Source organism: Mauremys reevesii, linkage group 7, assembly GCF_016161935.1.
Source record: "Mauremys reevesii isolate NIE-2019 linkage group 7, ASM1616193v1, whole genome shotgun sequence".
Taxonomy (NCBI): Eukaryota; Metazoa; Chordata; order Testudines; family Geoemydidae; genus Mauremys; species Mauremys reevesii.
The window spans coordinates 117,072,683-117,089,165 of record NC_052629.1 but is presented as its reverse complement, the minus strand read 5'-3'; the positions used below and the strand labels follow the sequence as shown (position 1 = coordinate 117,089,165).

Here is a 16,483-nt window from a genome sequence, read left to right as displayed (position 1 = left end):
TCTTTGTGATATATTCATTAGAGGGGAAGAAAGCCTCAATTTGGTACACACTTATACCCATGTTAGCATATAAAGTTAATAAAAGCAATGAAAAGATTATAGTAACACCAACTATTTACACACTTAGGAGACAATTTAGGCGTAGATGGAAATGTTAGATAATTTTGATTATTTTCAGTGTATTTATCACATACACTGTATAAAAGAATATATATTGTATTCCTAGCCTCTGTTTGCCAGAAGCTGGGAATGGACGCAGGGGATGGATCACTTGATGATTACCTGTTCTGTTCATTCCCTTGGGAGCACCTGGCATTGGCATTGGCCACTGTCGGAAGAAAGGATATTGGGCTAGATGGACCTTTGGTCTGACCCAGCATGGCCGTTCTTATGTTCTTGTGTGTAAATTCGCCTATGGTCGCCTGATCTGATCTGGCAGGGTAGCTCTGAGTTTGCTTACTGGATCAGGCCCACAGTTGAATTTGGTGGCAGAATGCTGATCTTCCCCCCCCCCCCCAGTTCACGCCTTGCTCTGGGGGCATAGGTGTCCAGATGCCTAGTGGGGGACATGCACATGTACAAGCCCACTGGCAGAAATACAGGCACCTAGGGACTTCTACTGCAAAAATGTAGGTGCCGAGCAAATTTAGGCACTAACAGAGTTTGGGGGCAGCTGAGCTGAGATTTTTGAGAATTCACTTCTGTGAATCTAGCCCAGTGTCTGTTGCCTTGTTGAAAGATGCTAGTTTTTAATATAGTTATAGGGCTCTGTTATCCCTGTAAGGGACAGGACCTTGTGGAGTTCTCTACATGTTCTGCCAGCAGTGTCGGAGTACAGGTTAATAATAATAATAATTAATAATAACATCTAGCTGGTAAACAGGGCGTTTCCATCCATAGCTCTCAAGGCACTTTACAAAGGAGGCCAGTATCCTTATCTCCATTTTACAGATAGGGAAATGGAGGCACAAAGAGACAAAGTGACACCCACATTACAACTGGCCACTGGCGGAACTGGCACTAGAATTCAGGTGTCTTCCGCACAAGTCTAGAGTTTGATCCACTTGATATTACTGTGTATAGTTAGATATATATATATATATATATATATATATATATATATATATATATATATATATATATATATATATATATATATATATATATATATGGGAATGTGAAGCTCCTCGCCCCCTCCTAAAAAAGACCCTGTGGGCTTTCCTATAATGCTTCAGAAGATATATTAAAACATTTCTTCTTGGGAAAAGACTAGACATTTTCCTTTTTGGCATATTATATGGCTTATTTTTCAGTTATTGACTATTTCCTGTTTTTATTAATAAACCACGTGAGAGCAGATCTATTATGATCCTGTTTATAATATATAATTTCTTCCATATCCATTGTTTCTTGCTCACAGAATACTGATCTGTGCTATAACTATAATGGCTGCCTGCACTCCTGTGAACTAATTCCCAGTCAAGCAGAACACTTGGACACATGCTTAACGTTAAACACGTTTGTAGTTTCATTGACTTCAAGTGTTCTGCTGGATTGGAGCCTTAGGAAAAAATAAGGTTTCACGTTTTATTTAAAAATCAACTTTCTAGCATATTCAGTAATAAAACATGAAATGCAAAATCTGCCCTGGAATAATTTTTGATTGAGATTGTACATGTGCAAAAGGCAAGATATGCAAAGTTATTGATGCAAAAGCAAATTTATTGGTCACATTTCACATCCATAAGATACTTTTACAGCTATTTACTAATGATATTAACTTTTGTGCTTTAATGTGTAGCTGCGATGGCACTGAATTAGTTACTGTGTGCACCATAATTCTGAATATTTAGATTTTCATGTTTAAATCACAGCTATAATTCTGGATGGCTTTTGCATACACCATTACGCATTACAGAAATATGTACACTCCAAACTCTAAAAACCTGATATTTAGAATCAGTTTGGCTGACAAATTGATTCAATTTCTGTGACATCTGGGGTTCACTGTAAAAACATCTGTAGCACAACAAATAAAATATTCCTCTGTTTTATCTTGTTTATGAGCTAATAACTGTCATCTAAAAGTGATGCACTTTATGATCCAGAGAATTGTTGGAATGACCAACACTTTAGTTGATAAGCTGCAGTTAGACTTTTGACCAGAAGATGGGGTAGTATTCAAAGCTTCTTTCAACTGGAGAGTCAGAACTCTGATTTTAGATAAGTTGATTGTGTGTTAGACTATAGTAAGTGCAGTCTACAAAAGTTAAACTTAAAAACTTGAAAAGATTCATTTCCCAATGCATCATGCTTCCATAAATAGCACATAATTTGCTGTCCTCAGTGGAGTGGTGATAAAACTGGTTTTCTTGTTTGTTTGTTTGTTTGTTTGAAGAATTAGTAACTAGGTACACAAGAAATGATCCCTTGTTTTCTATGAATGCCTATATTTGTTTTATCAATCTCATTTTAATCTAGGGATAAAAAACATGGCAATTGGAGCAGATGTAAGCAAACCTGAAGACGTGCAAAGGATTCTTGATGCAATTGTAGCTAGATGGGGCACAGTTCATATTGCCTGTAACAACGCTGGAATCAACATGAATTCTTCAAGTGAAGACACTTCACTGGAAGAATGGGACAAAACTTTTAATGTTAATTTACGAGGCTTGTTTTTGTGCTGCCAAGTAAGTATGAGGATTTGTACTATTTTCCACAGAAATTTAGCTGTTTTCTGAGCATTTGACTTAGCCAAAGGTTTAATAATATTCTTGTTGCTAATTATCATCATAAAATCAAACGTATGTTAGTGGGGGTGTTAATAATAGTTTGGCTATGTATCTGTAGGCTTGGCCATCGTAGATTTTTGTCAGTACAGTAAATGTCGATTTCAGCGAACACACGCAAACTAATGAAAAAATATTTCCATCCATAACTGAAATTTACAGATAAGCAAAGTAAGAAAAATGCCGCCTGAGAACTTATTTAGAGTTTAAGGATATTTACTTTGTATATTTTGACATGTGATGTTGACAATTTGTGTTTTAATGGTTATTAAGCATTGACTTTTTATATTTCAGTGTCTGTTGTCATTAAATAATGGACTCCTCCCCATAATTTCCCACAACTATGAAAATTTAACTAAATGCAAATTGCATACCATTATAGATTTTAAGCATTTTTTTTCAACTGTGAACATTTAAATAGATAAAAATGTTTTAAAATGCTTAAAAATAGCCGTTGGTATTATCTGTTGAAATTATAAAAAAATAAAAATTCAGTTCTGCCAACACTGTGAATCAGGTATACATTTAGGCCAAGATTATCAAAAGTAACTAGTGATTATTGGTGTCCAACGTGAGACACCTTAAAAAGAGACCTGATTTTGAGAGGGTGGGGTGCTGAAAATCAGATTCTTTTGTGGGGTATCAGTTGGAGTGCCCAATACTTGAGACACCCAATATTATTACTCATCATTTGAAAATTTTGGCAACACAATAGCTGAATTAAAATGACAATAGAAATTTTTCTGCATCAGCCATTTTATATCAAATTTTTACATCGTGCATTTTAAAAAAAAATCCATAAACTCTTCTGAAAAGTGAAGACTAATTTATTATCATGTAATTATTAACACAATCACAAAAGGGGTCACTGGTCTTTCCTTTAATTTCTGTCACAGGCTGCAGGCCGCATTATGCTGAAGCAAGGATATGGGAAGATAATTAACACAGCATCTATGGCAAGTTTAATAGGTGAGTGATGATATCTAACAGTTGTGCTTCAGAATCCATATTTTAATTACTACCAATGCTATTTGAATCAATTAAACCTGTATTGGGAAGGAGTAAATCACTGACATTTTGTATTAGGGGAAAATGTACTACAAAATTTTTATGATCTCATTTTTCAACATTTATCTGTCCTCCATGTTTTAGAGCGCATATTACTTTTTTATAGAAGAGGTGGAGTTACCCTCCTTGAGTCTGACACATTAATAATGGAAGAAACGTGTTGGTGTAATTCCCATTAATCTGAGCACAATGTATAACATTTCAGAAAACTGTGCCTTGCTAGTGTTTACAATCTATCCAAAAGCTTTTCACTCTACCCTTAACTGCAATACCAGTTGTTCTATTTCATTATGTCACCAAAAGGTGTCTCCACTAACGCTGCTGTATCAGCCGTGTCATCAAAGAACCCATAAACTATTGTTGGAACATATGGAATGAAATCCCAACTGCTGAGCTAATCTGGGAAGCAGTTACATGCTGGTGAACTGAAGCCCATGTAACAAAAATTGATCAATTACACAAATTAAGCGTAGCCCTTTAGGAATTTATTTGATTGGTCTGGACATCTGTTGCAGTATTGTCCAAATCCAAAAATCAAATGGTGCCTTGGGTTACCAAGTTAGACAAGAAAATCTAGTAGCTATAAAAGTACAACAGAAAACTCCTATATTAATATCATCTCCATCTGCTGAATGTTACATAAATATTCAGTCTTTTTATTTTCCTTGGGAATAACATTTATTTTTACTGTGCCCAGTCTGACATTCTATGACATTCTGTTCGGTTTATTACATAGTAACTTTAAATATTTCTTCAAAAATGCATTTATAATGTTGTTGTTAATCTTTTTACAAGTGTCATTACCAGCTGTTTTACTTATGGTTAAACACAAGAGTAGTCCCTTTCCCCAAGCATGGAGAATTGGAAATCTCACAAACAAAAAATAAAAAAGGAACTTCAAAGATTTAAACGTGTGTTATGTGTTTTATACAGTGCCTAGCACAATGGGGTCCTACCACAACTCATATTAGAAAAATAACAACAATGCAAGAGTTAATAGTAGATATAGACACTATAGAATGTTAGGCAACAGCTGTGAGGTAAATCCTTGGCTTTAAAGGCACTATGGCAATTTACACCAGCTGAGGATTTGCCCCTCTGAGTGTTAAAATACCGTTCTCTCTCTTGATTTTTGTTGTTCAAAAGTGCTGTCTCTTATTTAAAGAAATGAGTGATATTTCCAAAGAGAATATTTAAATTACAATCATCTTACTGCAACTGCAAACGGAGGGTCAGAGTCTCAGTTGGTGTAAGTCAGCACAGCTCGGTTGGATTAATGGTGGTATGTCCATTAACAACAGCTGACAATCTGGCCCTGAAGTATGTTAATCACAATTAGCAATCTTTACTGAAATATAAGAGTATTTTTAAAGTAAAAATATCTTGGGAAAGGCAGCATGAGGTGCACTTACATGTCCAAGAATTTTAATCCAAGTGGGCGTGGTGAGACCGGTCATTAAGACGAGATGGAATGTGTTTACTTCATGAACCTGTTTGAATCTTGGCATTACCCCTCCCCCCTGCTGAACAGTTCTAAAAGTACAACTGAAAATCACAATGTTCATATCATGTCCATCTGCTGAATGTTAAATAAATATGTTGGTTGGTTGGTTATTTAAGTATGTTGGCCAACTGGCATAGTATGGAATGTTTCTAGAAATACTGGATAATTTTTCGTAGGTTGAGTTCTCTTTGGTAGATGCAACAAAATGAGCAGAGGAGAATCTCAGGAGAGTTAATCTTATTGGATAGGATTTTGACTGTGGTTTCCCAGATATATTTCCCTAAAATAGTTTAATAAACAATATAATCAAGCTGAGATTCTGCGTTCAGTTTTGCTTGTATAAATTTTGAGTATCTCCAGTGGCTTCACCAGAGGTATTCCAGATATATGCCAGCGTAACAGAGAGCAGATGCTATTGGAGTTGCTCTGATTTATCCAGGTATAGCTAAGATCCCTATTTTTTGCAGTGACTATCTTTAGTGGTAAGAGGTCTATCCTCTAATACGCAAGTGTATGAACCCCCCACTAGTGTTATATGCCTGTGTCAAGGGCAGGGTGGAACCCCCCAATCACCGAGCACAGAAGCAGTCACATAATATTAGATATTAATAATAAAACTCAGCTGATGTTGGTATCATTTTTACCTACATTACCCCCAGCCCTGTATACGCAAAACAGTAGGGAATATGTGAAACAGCAGGGATATTAGCCCCCTTCTCCCAGCCCCACCCACACAGAGCAGTAAGAGAAGAGACTTTTTCTAAAGTGTTCTCCACTGGGGTGAAGATAAATCTTTACATGTATAAAGACGCTCTAGTCAATTTTTGATAGAAGATTTTGTGTGTGTGTGCGCGCATGCGCGCTAAATTCTGTCCTTGTACACATGAGAGGTCCAGTGGAACTTGACAGCAGAAGTAAGGAGAAGAGGATTTGGTACTGTGTACTTTAATGCAAAAACAGTACCCACTGTGAAAGCCATCCACTTTGTGACACCCTTTGGCTAGCTCTTGAGTGCTTTCAATTAAGAGGGGCCCAGTGTTTCAGGAGGTGTATATTTCATCTTCTAAATTGCCTTCCTTAACCCTTTCTGTAAAGAGAAATGCATTTAGAAGAAGGAACGCTAGAAAATATCTAATGAGCTTCTGTCCCAAAATCAGCAGGCAGATTCCAGCATCTTACAGCAAATCTGTTTTAGTTTATGCACACTGAAAACTGCAATACCTTGACTGGGGAAGATGCAAAAGTCCTTATCCTCTTAGGACATTCCAAGTTATTTGTTACAAACAGACAAACTGGGAAAGTTTAGCAACGACTGCTTTTGTGAGGTGACAAGGTTAACTACTAAAGTTGTACATAACTTGGAGCTGGTATACAGCAATTAATCAAGGAATTATATTCCACTCCATTTCAATAGCCCACATGGAGTGCTGCATCTGTGATGTGATACACACACACACACCCCAAACAAAAAAAGAGAGAGAGAGAGAGGAGAAATATTTCTTCTAATAAAATCTTAATTATTTTGTTTTGGAAAAAAAATATGGAATGGACTTGGGTTTCAAACCACACAATGCATTATCTGACAAATGAAGGACCTTTCAAATCTTTAATGCATACATAAAGAGAAGGAACTATTAGCTATGTCCTCCTCTCTCCCAATCCTACACACACACAAGTTCTCAAATCTAAGTACATGAGAAGTCACATTGAAGTCAATGGGCCTACTCACATGCATACATTTAAATGTGCTTAAGTGTTTGAAGAACTGGGGCCTATGTCATTTCAGTGTTTTTCCATAATCCAACAATATTATTCTTTATTTACCGGCCTTTTCCTATACTTTAAGTTGCAACATTTATAAACAGTGGCTTTAGAGGATAAATGCAAGTTCAGGAGTATAGGAGAAGTGAGAACATAAAAACAGTCATTCTGGGTCAGACCAATGGTCCATCTAGCCCAGTATCCTGTCTTCTGACAGCAGCAGACACAACAGACTTCAGACGGAATGAACAGGACACTGCAATTATGGAGTGATCCATCCCCTGTTGCCAAGTCCCAGCTTCTGGCATTCGAAGGTTTAGGAACACCCAGAGCATGGAGCTGTACCCCTGACCATATTGGCCAATAGCCATTGATGGACCTATTCTCTATGAATTTATCTAATTCTTTTTTGAACCCAGTCATACTTTTGGCCTTCACAAATCCCCCTGGCAACAAAGTCCACAGGTTGACTGTGCATTGTGTGAAGAAGCACTTCCTTGTGTTTGTTTTAAACCTGCTGCCTATTAATTTCACTGGGTGACCTCTGGTTCTTGTGTTATGTGAAGGGGTAAATAACACTTCCTTATTTACTTCCTCCACCTTGTTCATGATTTTATAGACCTTTATCATATTCCTACTTAGTCATCTCTTTTCTAAACTGAACAGTTCCAGTCTTCTTAATCTCGCCTTCTATGGAAGCTGTTCCATACCCCTAAGAATTTTTGTTGCCCTTCTCTGTATTTTTTCCAATTCTAATGTATCTTTTATTTATTTATTTATTTATTTATTTTGAGATCAGGCAACCAGAATTGCATACAGTATTCAGGGTATAGGAGTACCATGGATTTATACAGTGACATGAGATTTTTATTATCTCGCCCTTTCCCAATGGTTCCAAACATTCAGGTAGCTTTTTTTAATGCTGCAGCACATTGAACAGATGTTGTGAGATAACTATCTACAATGACTCCAAGATTTCCTTCTCGAGTGGGGACATCTTATTTAGACCCTATCATCAGTTGGGATTATGTTTTTCCAATGTGCATTACTTTGCATTTATAAACACTGAATTTCACCTGCCATTTTCTTGCCCGATCCCCCAGTTTTGTGAGATCCCTTTGTAACTCTTTGCAGTCTGCTTTGGACTTCGTTATCTTGAGTAATTTTGTATCATCTGCAAACTTTGCCACCTCATTGCCGCCCCCCTCCTTTTCCAGATTATTTATGAATATGTTGAACAGCACTGGTCCCAGTACAGATCCTTGGGGAATCCTGCTATTTAACACTCTCTTCACTGTGAAAACTGACCATTTATTCCTGCTCTTTATTTCATATCTTTTAATCAGTTTCTGATCCATGAGAAGACCTTCCCTCTTATCCCATGACTGTTTACCTTGCTTACGAAGGACCTTGTCAAAAGCTTTCTGAACGTCCAAGTACACTATATCCTTTGGATCACCCTTGTCCACATACTAGTTGACAACCTCAAAGAATTCTAATAGATTGGTGAGGCATGATTTTCCTTTACAAAAGTTGTGTTGACTCTTCCCCACCATATTGTGTTCATCTGTAGTCTGATAATTCTTTTCTTTACTATTGTTTCAATTTGCCTGGTACTGAAGTTAGGCTTACTGGCCTGTAATTGCCAGAATCACCTCTGGAGCCTTTTTTTAAAAAAGCTCTTTTTTAAAGAGCTCTCTCTTTAGTGGTAAAAATTGGTACAATATTTAAAAATTGGCATTACATTAGCTTTTCTCCAGTCATCTGGTACAGAGGCTGATTTAAGTGATAGGTTACATATCAATTAGTAGTTCTGCAATTTCTTATCTGAGTTCTTTCAGAACTCTTGGGTGAATACTTATAATGGTGACATAAAATTGCTTGCTAAGCCGTTTTAATGCTCATTTTCAAACCCTTGTTTATTTACTGAATTTTCCTACCTGTATTATATAGTGCTTGCCAGTAGCCACATGAAACTAAAACCAATTTGATATGCTGATACACCTTACAAAAATTCAGTAGTGCACCTGCCTTTTTAAAACACATTAATACTGTACACTGTTGGGTTTTTTTACCTCATTAATGGGATTTAGTACTGATTCCTTCCCCTCAGTAAAAAAGAATTGCAGCTCAGTAATATTAAACTGCACATGTTTAGTTTTCACTGCTTTTTAACAACTTTGTTTAAATAGGTCAGAATGGAAGCCAGGTAGCTAAAAATACTTGAGGAGTAGATCCTTAGTGGGTGTAAATTGCGATAGCGGAATTGACTTCTACTGATTTTTGGTGGCATTATGACAATTTACACCAGCTGAGGCTCTGCCCTAAAGTAGTTTTCCTTGGAACACTGTAAGTGTGAGAGCTCAGTGACGGGGTAGAACTAACAGAACATACAGCAGAAGCAAGCTTGAACATTGTAATTAACAAGCCGATCATTTTCCTTTATGACTGACATGTGACATCTGTGAAACATTTTCAAAGGCTTCAGATTTTGAAAGTGGTAGGAGATCTGAATTTTGGGCACACGTGTTCACATCCACACAAACACTTGATTAGATACTATAGAGAGGTTATAAATTAAGCAGAATAACTTGTTCCAGGCAGTTACTAGTATGTGTGTATTATAAAAAGTGTATGCGTTTGTGCATATGTTTATATTTATGGGATACGGCCAAATATTTTGAGTATATCGTTGTAATATCTATTTTTTTGTAGTTCTAAAATCTGCAGTCTGTTTTATTGCTGCTGTTTCTTCGTTTTCTCTTCAGTCCTCCAGCTGTTAATGCAAAAATATTAGATGGAAAATATTATACTAGGAAAAATGTAGATGTAGGGGTTTGCTATATTGTAATTCCTTCATGTTACTTGCCAAACATCAGGGGAAAGGGCAGCTAGTTTGTCTGTCCATGTTGTGATTTTTAGCTTCCCTGTGCATATTAATACGTGAAGAATCAATATTTCGTATTTCTGAATTATTCTAGTGCCTCACCCGCAGAAGCAGTTAGCATACAACGCCTCAAAAGCTGGGGTCGTAAAATTAACACAGACATTAGGAACTGAATGGATTGACAGGGGAGTAAGAGTCAACTGCATTTCCCCGTAAGTAAAATGTAGTCTCATTTTATAAAGTACAGAAAAAATGAAATGTTATAAGAAGTGTTCACTGCTCAAATTAAGAAAATCTAGGAAAACAAAGTTGCTAATTAGCAAGTGGATTGCATCCCTTTTTATTTTGTCTTCTGCTTAACAAAGGTTTAATCACTATAACCAAAGTGTACACATGGCTGTGTATATTGAAGGATTTGAGAAAAGGTTTTAGCATTTGATAATAGGTTTTCCAATAACATGAAGGGTAATTTTTAGCATTTCTCTTCCAGATGAAATATTTCCTTAGTTCTGTCCAAGCCTTCCGTGGTTAAAGAAAAGGCTTTTGATACTTAATAGACAATGCTTCTCCTCTTTTTCTTTTTTCTTTCTTTTTTTCTTTTACTTCAGACAAATATACTAGCACATTAAAAGCCATGTTGTAGTGCTGTAATTGAGACACCGTTCAGCTCTGGCAATTACAGGATTTCTAGGTGTAATTTTGTCAAAAAATATTCATTACAAGTTACATTTTACCTAATTTTTGAAATCTTAAATATGCATGGGGTGTTTGAGTTATGTTGTTTATTTGTTTTTTTTTAATAGCATGAAGCAAAGTTTTTTGCCTCACACACTTTCTTTCTCTCTCTCTCTCACCCACACACTCTTTATTACACAATTTTCAGTACAAGTTAATAATGAGCAAACATTCAAGTGGATGGCATTAATTGGGAGCGGTCAAATTCCACAGACCACCGAAGTCAATCAGAGTAAGAAGCGCAGGATTTTAACCCAGAATTTTAACTAACTGTAATAATGAAAATATGATGTACATGAAATTAAGAAAAACAAGTTAAATATTTTCATCCATAAAGTGGAGAAAAATATCACAGAGCTCAATTGCAAATATCTTTATTTTGATTCTTGGTCTGGTTTCTACTTTTGCATGCTGGCTCTGTTTATTATTCTTATTCTTATTCTTTATTACTACTACTAATAATTGTGATTCCATCCTGAGCTCATTGCAATCCACAGATTACTTAAATAAAATCAGCAAAGAATCCTGTGGCACCTTATAGACTAACAGACGTTTTGCAGCATGAGCTTTCGTGGGTGAATACCCACTTCTTCGGATGCAAATACCCACTTCTTGCATCCGAAGAAGTGGGTATTCACCCACAAAAGCTCATGCTGCAAAACGTCTGTTAGTCTATAAGGTGCCACAGGATTCTTTGCTGCTTCTACAGAACCAGACTAACATGGCTACCCCTCTGATACTTAAATAAAATCCTATTTCTGAACTGGGATTTACTCACACCAATATCAACAGCTCAACATTGCTGATCCAGTGTCTAGTTCTACACCAGATTCCAGGGCCAGGAAGTCTGAAGAAAGTTATCAACAGAACTGGCAAGGCAGAGCTAGTGTTAACAATAGAGGTAGGAAGCAGAAAGGCTTTTTGCTGCAATGAATTAATTTTTATATATAGGCTGGAGCTCCTGGGGCCCACCAGAATCAGAAAATATTGGTCATGTTTCAATATACGTTCTGGATGAGAACTATATTGGTACCCTTTATTAATATAGCTGGAATATTAGTGTTGCATTCAGAGTAACCATGGTTAAAGAGGCACTTAAGTTATAAGCCCCTAGTTTTTAGGTGTTTAAAACTTCCAGCAAAAAATTACCCTTAACAAGCAGGAGAAATTTCAGCCCAAATATATATAACATTTTTGCAGAGAGTTTAGTAAAACTTCATGTTAGCTGTGAGTTGTCTGAACATGGAGAAAAGGTATATTATGCTTGGAAGGAAAAAATCCATTCAGAGGCTTTTTTTTCTATCATTAACCAAAACTGGGCTTAATTTTAATAATTCTTACTCATCCTAAACTTTGGTCCCACACCTGCGAATTTTCTCTATGTGGGAATCCCATTGTAATAAGGGGGACTTCTGTTCATTGAAGGCTTGCCAATGCTCAGTGAGGAAAAGAGCTTTTGCTGTACACGAGGAACCCTGGTTTAGACATACTAGTTATGAATATTTGATAATCACACATGGTCTGACTGGAAGTCCACTCAAATCAACAGGAGTTTTTCCATTACGTTCAGTGGGGATTGGATCAGGCTTATATTGTCCATGATTTTCTTGGATTATTAACAAGGTAAGGAGCTCTTGATACATACATGCTGGCACTTGCATGTGCTTAAAACGCTGCATGTTGAACTCAGATGCACTTGTGTTCATTTCAATGACTGGATAGTCAAATTCATTTCTCCGCTGACATGGAAATGTGGAAGACACATTTCAGTCTCATTCTGTACATTAAAGAAAGGTTCTGGCCTGTCCACGGATATGTTCACACAATCCCCATGAGTCAAATCTTCCAGTCCTGGCTCACAATCTGATTTTGCAAGGTGCTGAGCATCTCCAGCTCCCATTGCACTCATTTTGCTCAGCACCTTACAATTTCAGGCCCTGTTCCTTTCTAGGGCAACGGGCCCATGGACGTTGCTGAATGCTTTGCTGGGCGGAAGAGTGAGGGTCTGGCCCAGTTTCACAGATCTACCTGAATGCTGAAGTGAACCTGGCATATAGACTTTATTATAACATGCAACAATTTCAATAAAAGAACCCATGGAGGCCCAGGAATGTGCACATAGGCCTCAATTCAGCAAAGCACTTAAGCATGTGCTTTATTTTAAGCTGGCAAGTATTCCTACTGAAGTCAACGGAACTGCCTGATGCTTACAGTGAAACGCTTGGGTCCCAATTCAGGAATGCCTGTACGCACGAACTTCCTGAACAGGGATGTGCTCTGGAATCGGGGACATGCTGAAGTGCTTTGTTGGATCCTGGCTATATCAGTGTCCTTATATCTCCACATAGTCACATCTGACCTTGAATGTTCTTTCAACATGCAAACATTTTGATCTTTTTTTGTCTTTTCCTTTCTTGTCAGCTTTCATCAACTTATTTTGGTAAATGATTTTATAAAACGTAGGCATAGCAGCAATGCATAAAACGTACCAGTGCATAAAATGTTATGGCAGGGCTTTTAGCATAATTTATTGAATTTATGAATTCTCTGGCTGACCAGGTATCTCTGCCTCACATTTTAGATAGTTCACTAGTACAGCCGTTTTCTTTTTGGGAGGGATACTGAGGATGGGGGGAGTTGGAGAGTGAATGAGAGAGAAGTTCATTCCTAGCTTGTAGACTCATGAGGCAAATTTTCTTTGGATCCAACCCGGATCACAAATAGCCAATATGCAGTGTTAAAAACCTGTCAGCCCTTTACGTTGCATGCCAGAATCTTATGAATATATTAGACTTTGCTCTCAAGTGATATTACTAACATAGGCCCTTATCCTGATACCATTGAAATCAGTGACAAAATTCCTATGATCACCAGTAGATCTGTCCCAGACACTACAAAGTGAGAAAAAATAAAACCCACATTAAATTAACCCATCTTCATCAAGAACAGTATACACAACATACAATGCCTAATAGCTGCTGAACTGGAAAGATAAGTGTTAACATCTCATGAGATTCAAATATTGTGTGGTGTTTGATTTTTGCAGCTAAATTGCTAATTATGTAAAGTTAAATGAATCAATGCTTAAAATTTACTACTTATTTTAGTGCAAAGAACTGGCATTGATGCTACATGAAGATGATGAAAATTGGAGCATTCCATGGTTGGGAAATTGCAAAATATTTCAAGAGAAACTTTTAGTAATGCCGTGTGTCTCAAATGCCTCCTCATTGGTCACATTGCATGATGGGCTAGATTCGCCCTGTCTTTGGGCAGAAATTAAAAGTGCCACATGTCCTGGTGGCAGGAAGCCCAGCTAGAGGAGGGTTGAAGCAGCATTAAATGCTTGCAACTTCTCATTTGAGGGTCTATGGGAGAACAGCACAGCCTCAAAACTGGACAAAGCTGGCAGGTGAGAAGGCAAGACTAGAATGAGAAACGGATGCAATGATTCAGTTGGGCAGCGACCAGTGGGGCTTATTTAGAGTCCAGGTAACAACTTACAACTGCCTTCTTGAAGCTGAAACCCTGAGGGACGGCAGGGATAAACTCCATCTGGGACGGTGCCCCCCACTTAATCCGGCTGTCTTGACAATGTTAGTACATGCATTAATACAACAATCAATACTAGATGACATTTTCTATTTAACAAGTGATAGAAAATACTGCATATATGCAGCGTGGCTGAGTAGATATTGTAAGAGAACTTTTGCTTTTTTGGGATGTCCTGTCTTTTGCGTGCTTGATTTTTGCAAATTTTGGATTGCATTAATATTTTCCCCCTCAAAAATGTTTCATTCCAGTTTGTTCTTAAAGGAGGAGAGCTTCAGACTGGTGCTGTATTTGGTTAGGGCGGTTTGTGCTGGAGCTTGACTTCTAAGTTCCTTGAACAGCAGCTGTGGTCAAACCTGTTATCTGAACCAGCAGAATGTGCCAGCTCCTTGCTCTGTGGAGATTCCAAGGTGCTACAAGCTCCTTAACCTGGATCCCATATAAGCGCCATCACCCATGGTTCCAGGGATATTAAGCTTCTCAAGCGTATGATCTCCTGCTTCATCTGCAGTCCAGGGCGCTACAGAGCTTGTCATGTTATTGGATAGGTGCATGGAGTAGGAAGGAGGCACCACGGGCTACTGAGCCTGTCTAGACTAGAGGCAGCTATCAGATGCCAAGTATCTAGAGTTGGTCTGAAAGGAGTACAGGAGGTGGTGAAGCAAATAAAAATTTCCGCATGTGCCCCAATTATGGAGGGTCTGCAAACCATTGCTAGGGGAGTTCACACACTGAACCTGTGTGAGATTGCAGCACAGGAAAGAGCTAAGCACCACGATATCACCCAAAGGCGTCCCAATTAAACAGCATTACTATCCCCATTAAGCAGCAGTCATTGCTGTTAAGTATCTTTGGATTTAAATGTAATTCCTAGAGAGAGGTCCCAATTAAGTGGATCTCCTGATTAAACATTTTCTGATTAAGTGGAGTGTACTTAACTCGTTCAAATTAATAACTCGTCTGAAAGAAATCAAGTTACACTCAGAGGGAAGGTCCCCCTTCTCCCCCACATATGGGGATTGAAGACACACAATTCCAGTTAAGTAATTTTTTTCCCACTCTCTCTCATTGTGGAGATGCTTTAGCCAATTGTATTTTGTTTTTGTTTTTTACTGCCTCAAATTGCCCTATGCATCAACAATGGAATACTGATGTTCATGTCTAACCTTAAGGAACCAGTAGTTTGATAAAACATTGACATGCAACAGAAAGTACTGATAGGCTCAGCACTGCATATTAGATGAGGTAGGGAATTAATGCATTGGCACTTGTCTTTGCTGGAACTGGTTAGAAGCCAACTCAAATCTGCCTAAAAGGGTTCTACAACATTAAATTGCCCAACTTGGCACCAAGCCTTTCCCAGAAGATGTGTACTATCAATGACATGCTTAATATTTATAGTATCATCAGTATGTGTGTTTGCAACTCTAAGTTGTGTGCTACATCTTTTTCTCTTTATAAAAATTGCCTGTGATATTTTTTTTCATCAGACCTTTTACTCTTGAAACAAAATTAAAGGAAGGGCAGCTGAAGGCGCTGGTTCAATGATTTATAGTTTGTTCTGACTTTGTTTAGTCTCCATGTTATCTGTTTGAAGTTGGTTGATGAATCATATATATATATATATATAATTTTTCTTAAGCTGTATTATTTTTACTTTATATTGGAGTGATATATAATTTTTGTTAATCTGGGTCCTCTTCTTAGTAAAACAAACCCCTCATTTAAAAATGCTAGCTTCTGCTAGTTAGGGTATCAAAACTCTATAGATACAGGGAAACCTAGAAACAGATTCTGCAAATGTTTGCCAACAGATATAGTGCTTGGTGTAAATTCAGAGTAACTCTATTGAATTCAGTGGATATACACCAGTGTAAAACTGGTGTGAGATGAGGATTAGGACCACGGCTTTCACTTCTGCAACTAAAACTCTGGTTTTCTCTCCAGAAAATCAGTGCTAAACAGGTGGGAGGAAGACAGTGCTTAGGAGAAATAAGTAGACTGTCTACAAGTTATACTGGAATTTATTCTATTTTATTACTTTGTGAGAGCTCAATCAATTTGCCCTTGCTCAGCATTTCTGAATAGTTATGGTTTTCATTGACAATTACAAGCAAAAATAATGCTGGTATTTAAAGTGTGTCCTGTTAGTGAAAATGGAATTTTGGGGGGTATTCTGAATTCCTT

At 37.5% G+C, this 16,483-nt stretch overlaps 1 protein-coding gene across 2 annotated transcripts in view; it reads left to right on the top strand.

The window, feature by feature from the left end:
- LOC120369035 (2,4-dienoyl-CoA reductase, mitochondrial-like) overlaps positions 1-16,483 on the top strand; it is a 50,995-nt gene that overhangs the window by 32,068 nt on the left and 2,444 nt on the right. The window contains exons 8-11 of one of the 2 annotated variants that reach the window (XM_039481916.1): positions 2,482-2,690; positions 3,686-3,758; positions 10,104-10,221; positions 10,893-10,941. In XM_039481916.1, the coding sequence (XP_039337850.1) occupies positions 2,482-2,690; positions 3,686-3,758; positions 10,104-10,221; positions 10,893-10,902 (410 nt within the window). In that variant the 3' untranslated portion in view covers positions 10,903-10,941. Of the gene's footprint in view, positions 1-2,481; positions 2,691-3,685; positions 3,759-10,103; positions 10,222-10,892; positions 10,942-16,483 lie in introns of those variants that run through there. The other variant, XM_039481915.1, reaches the window with a different exon arrangement.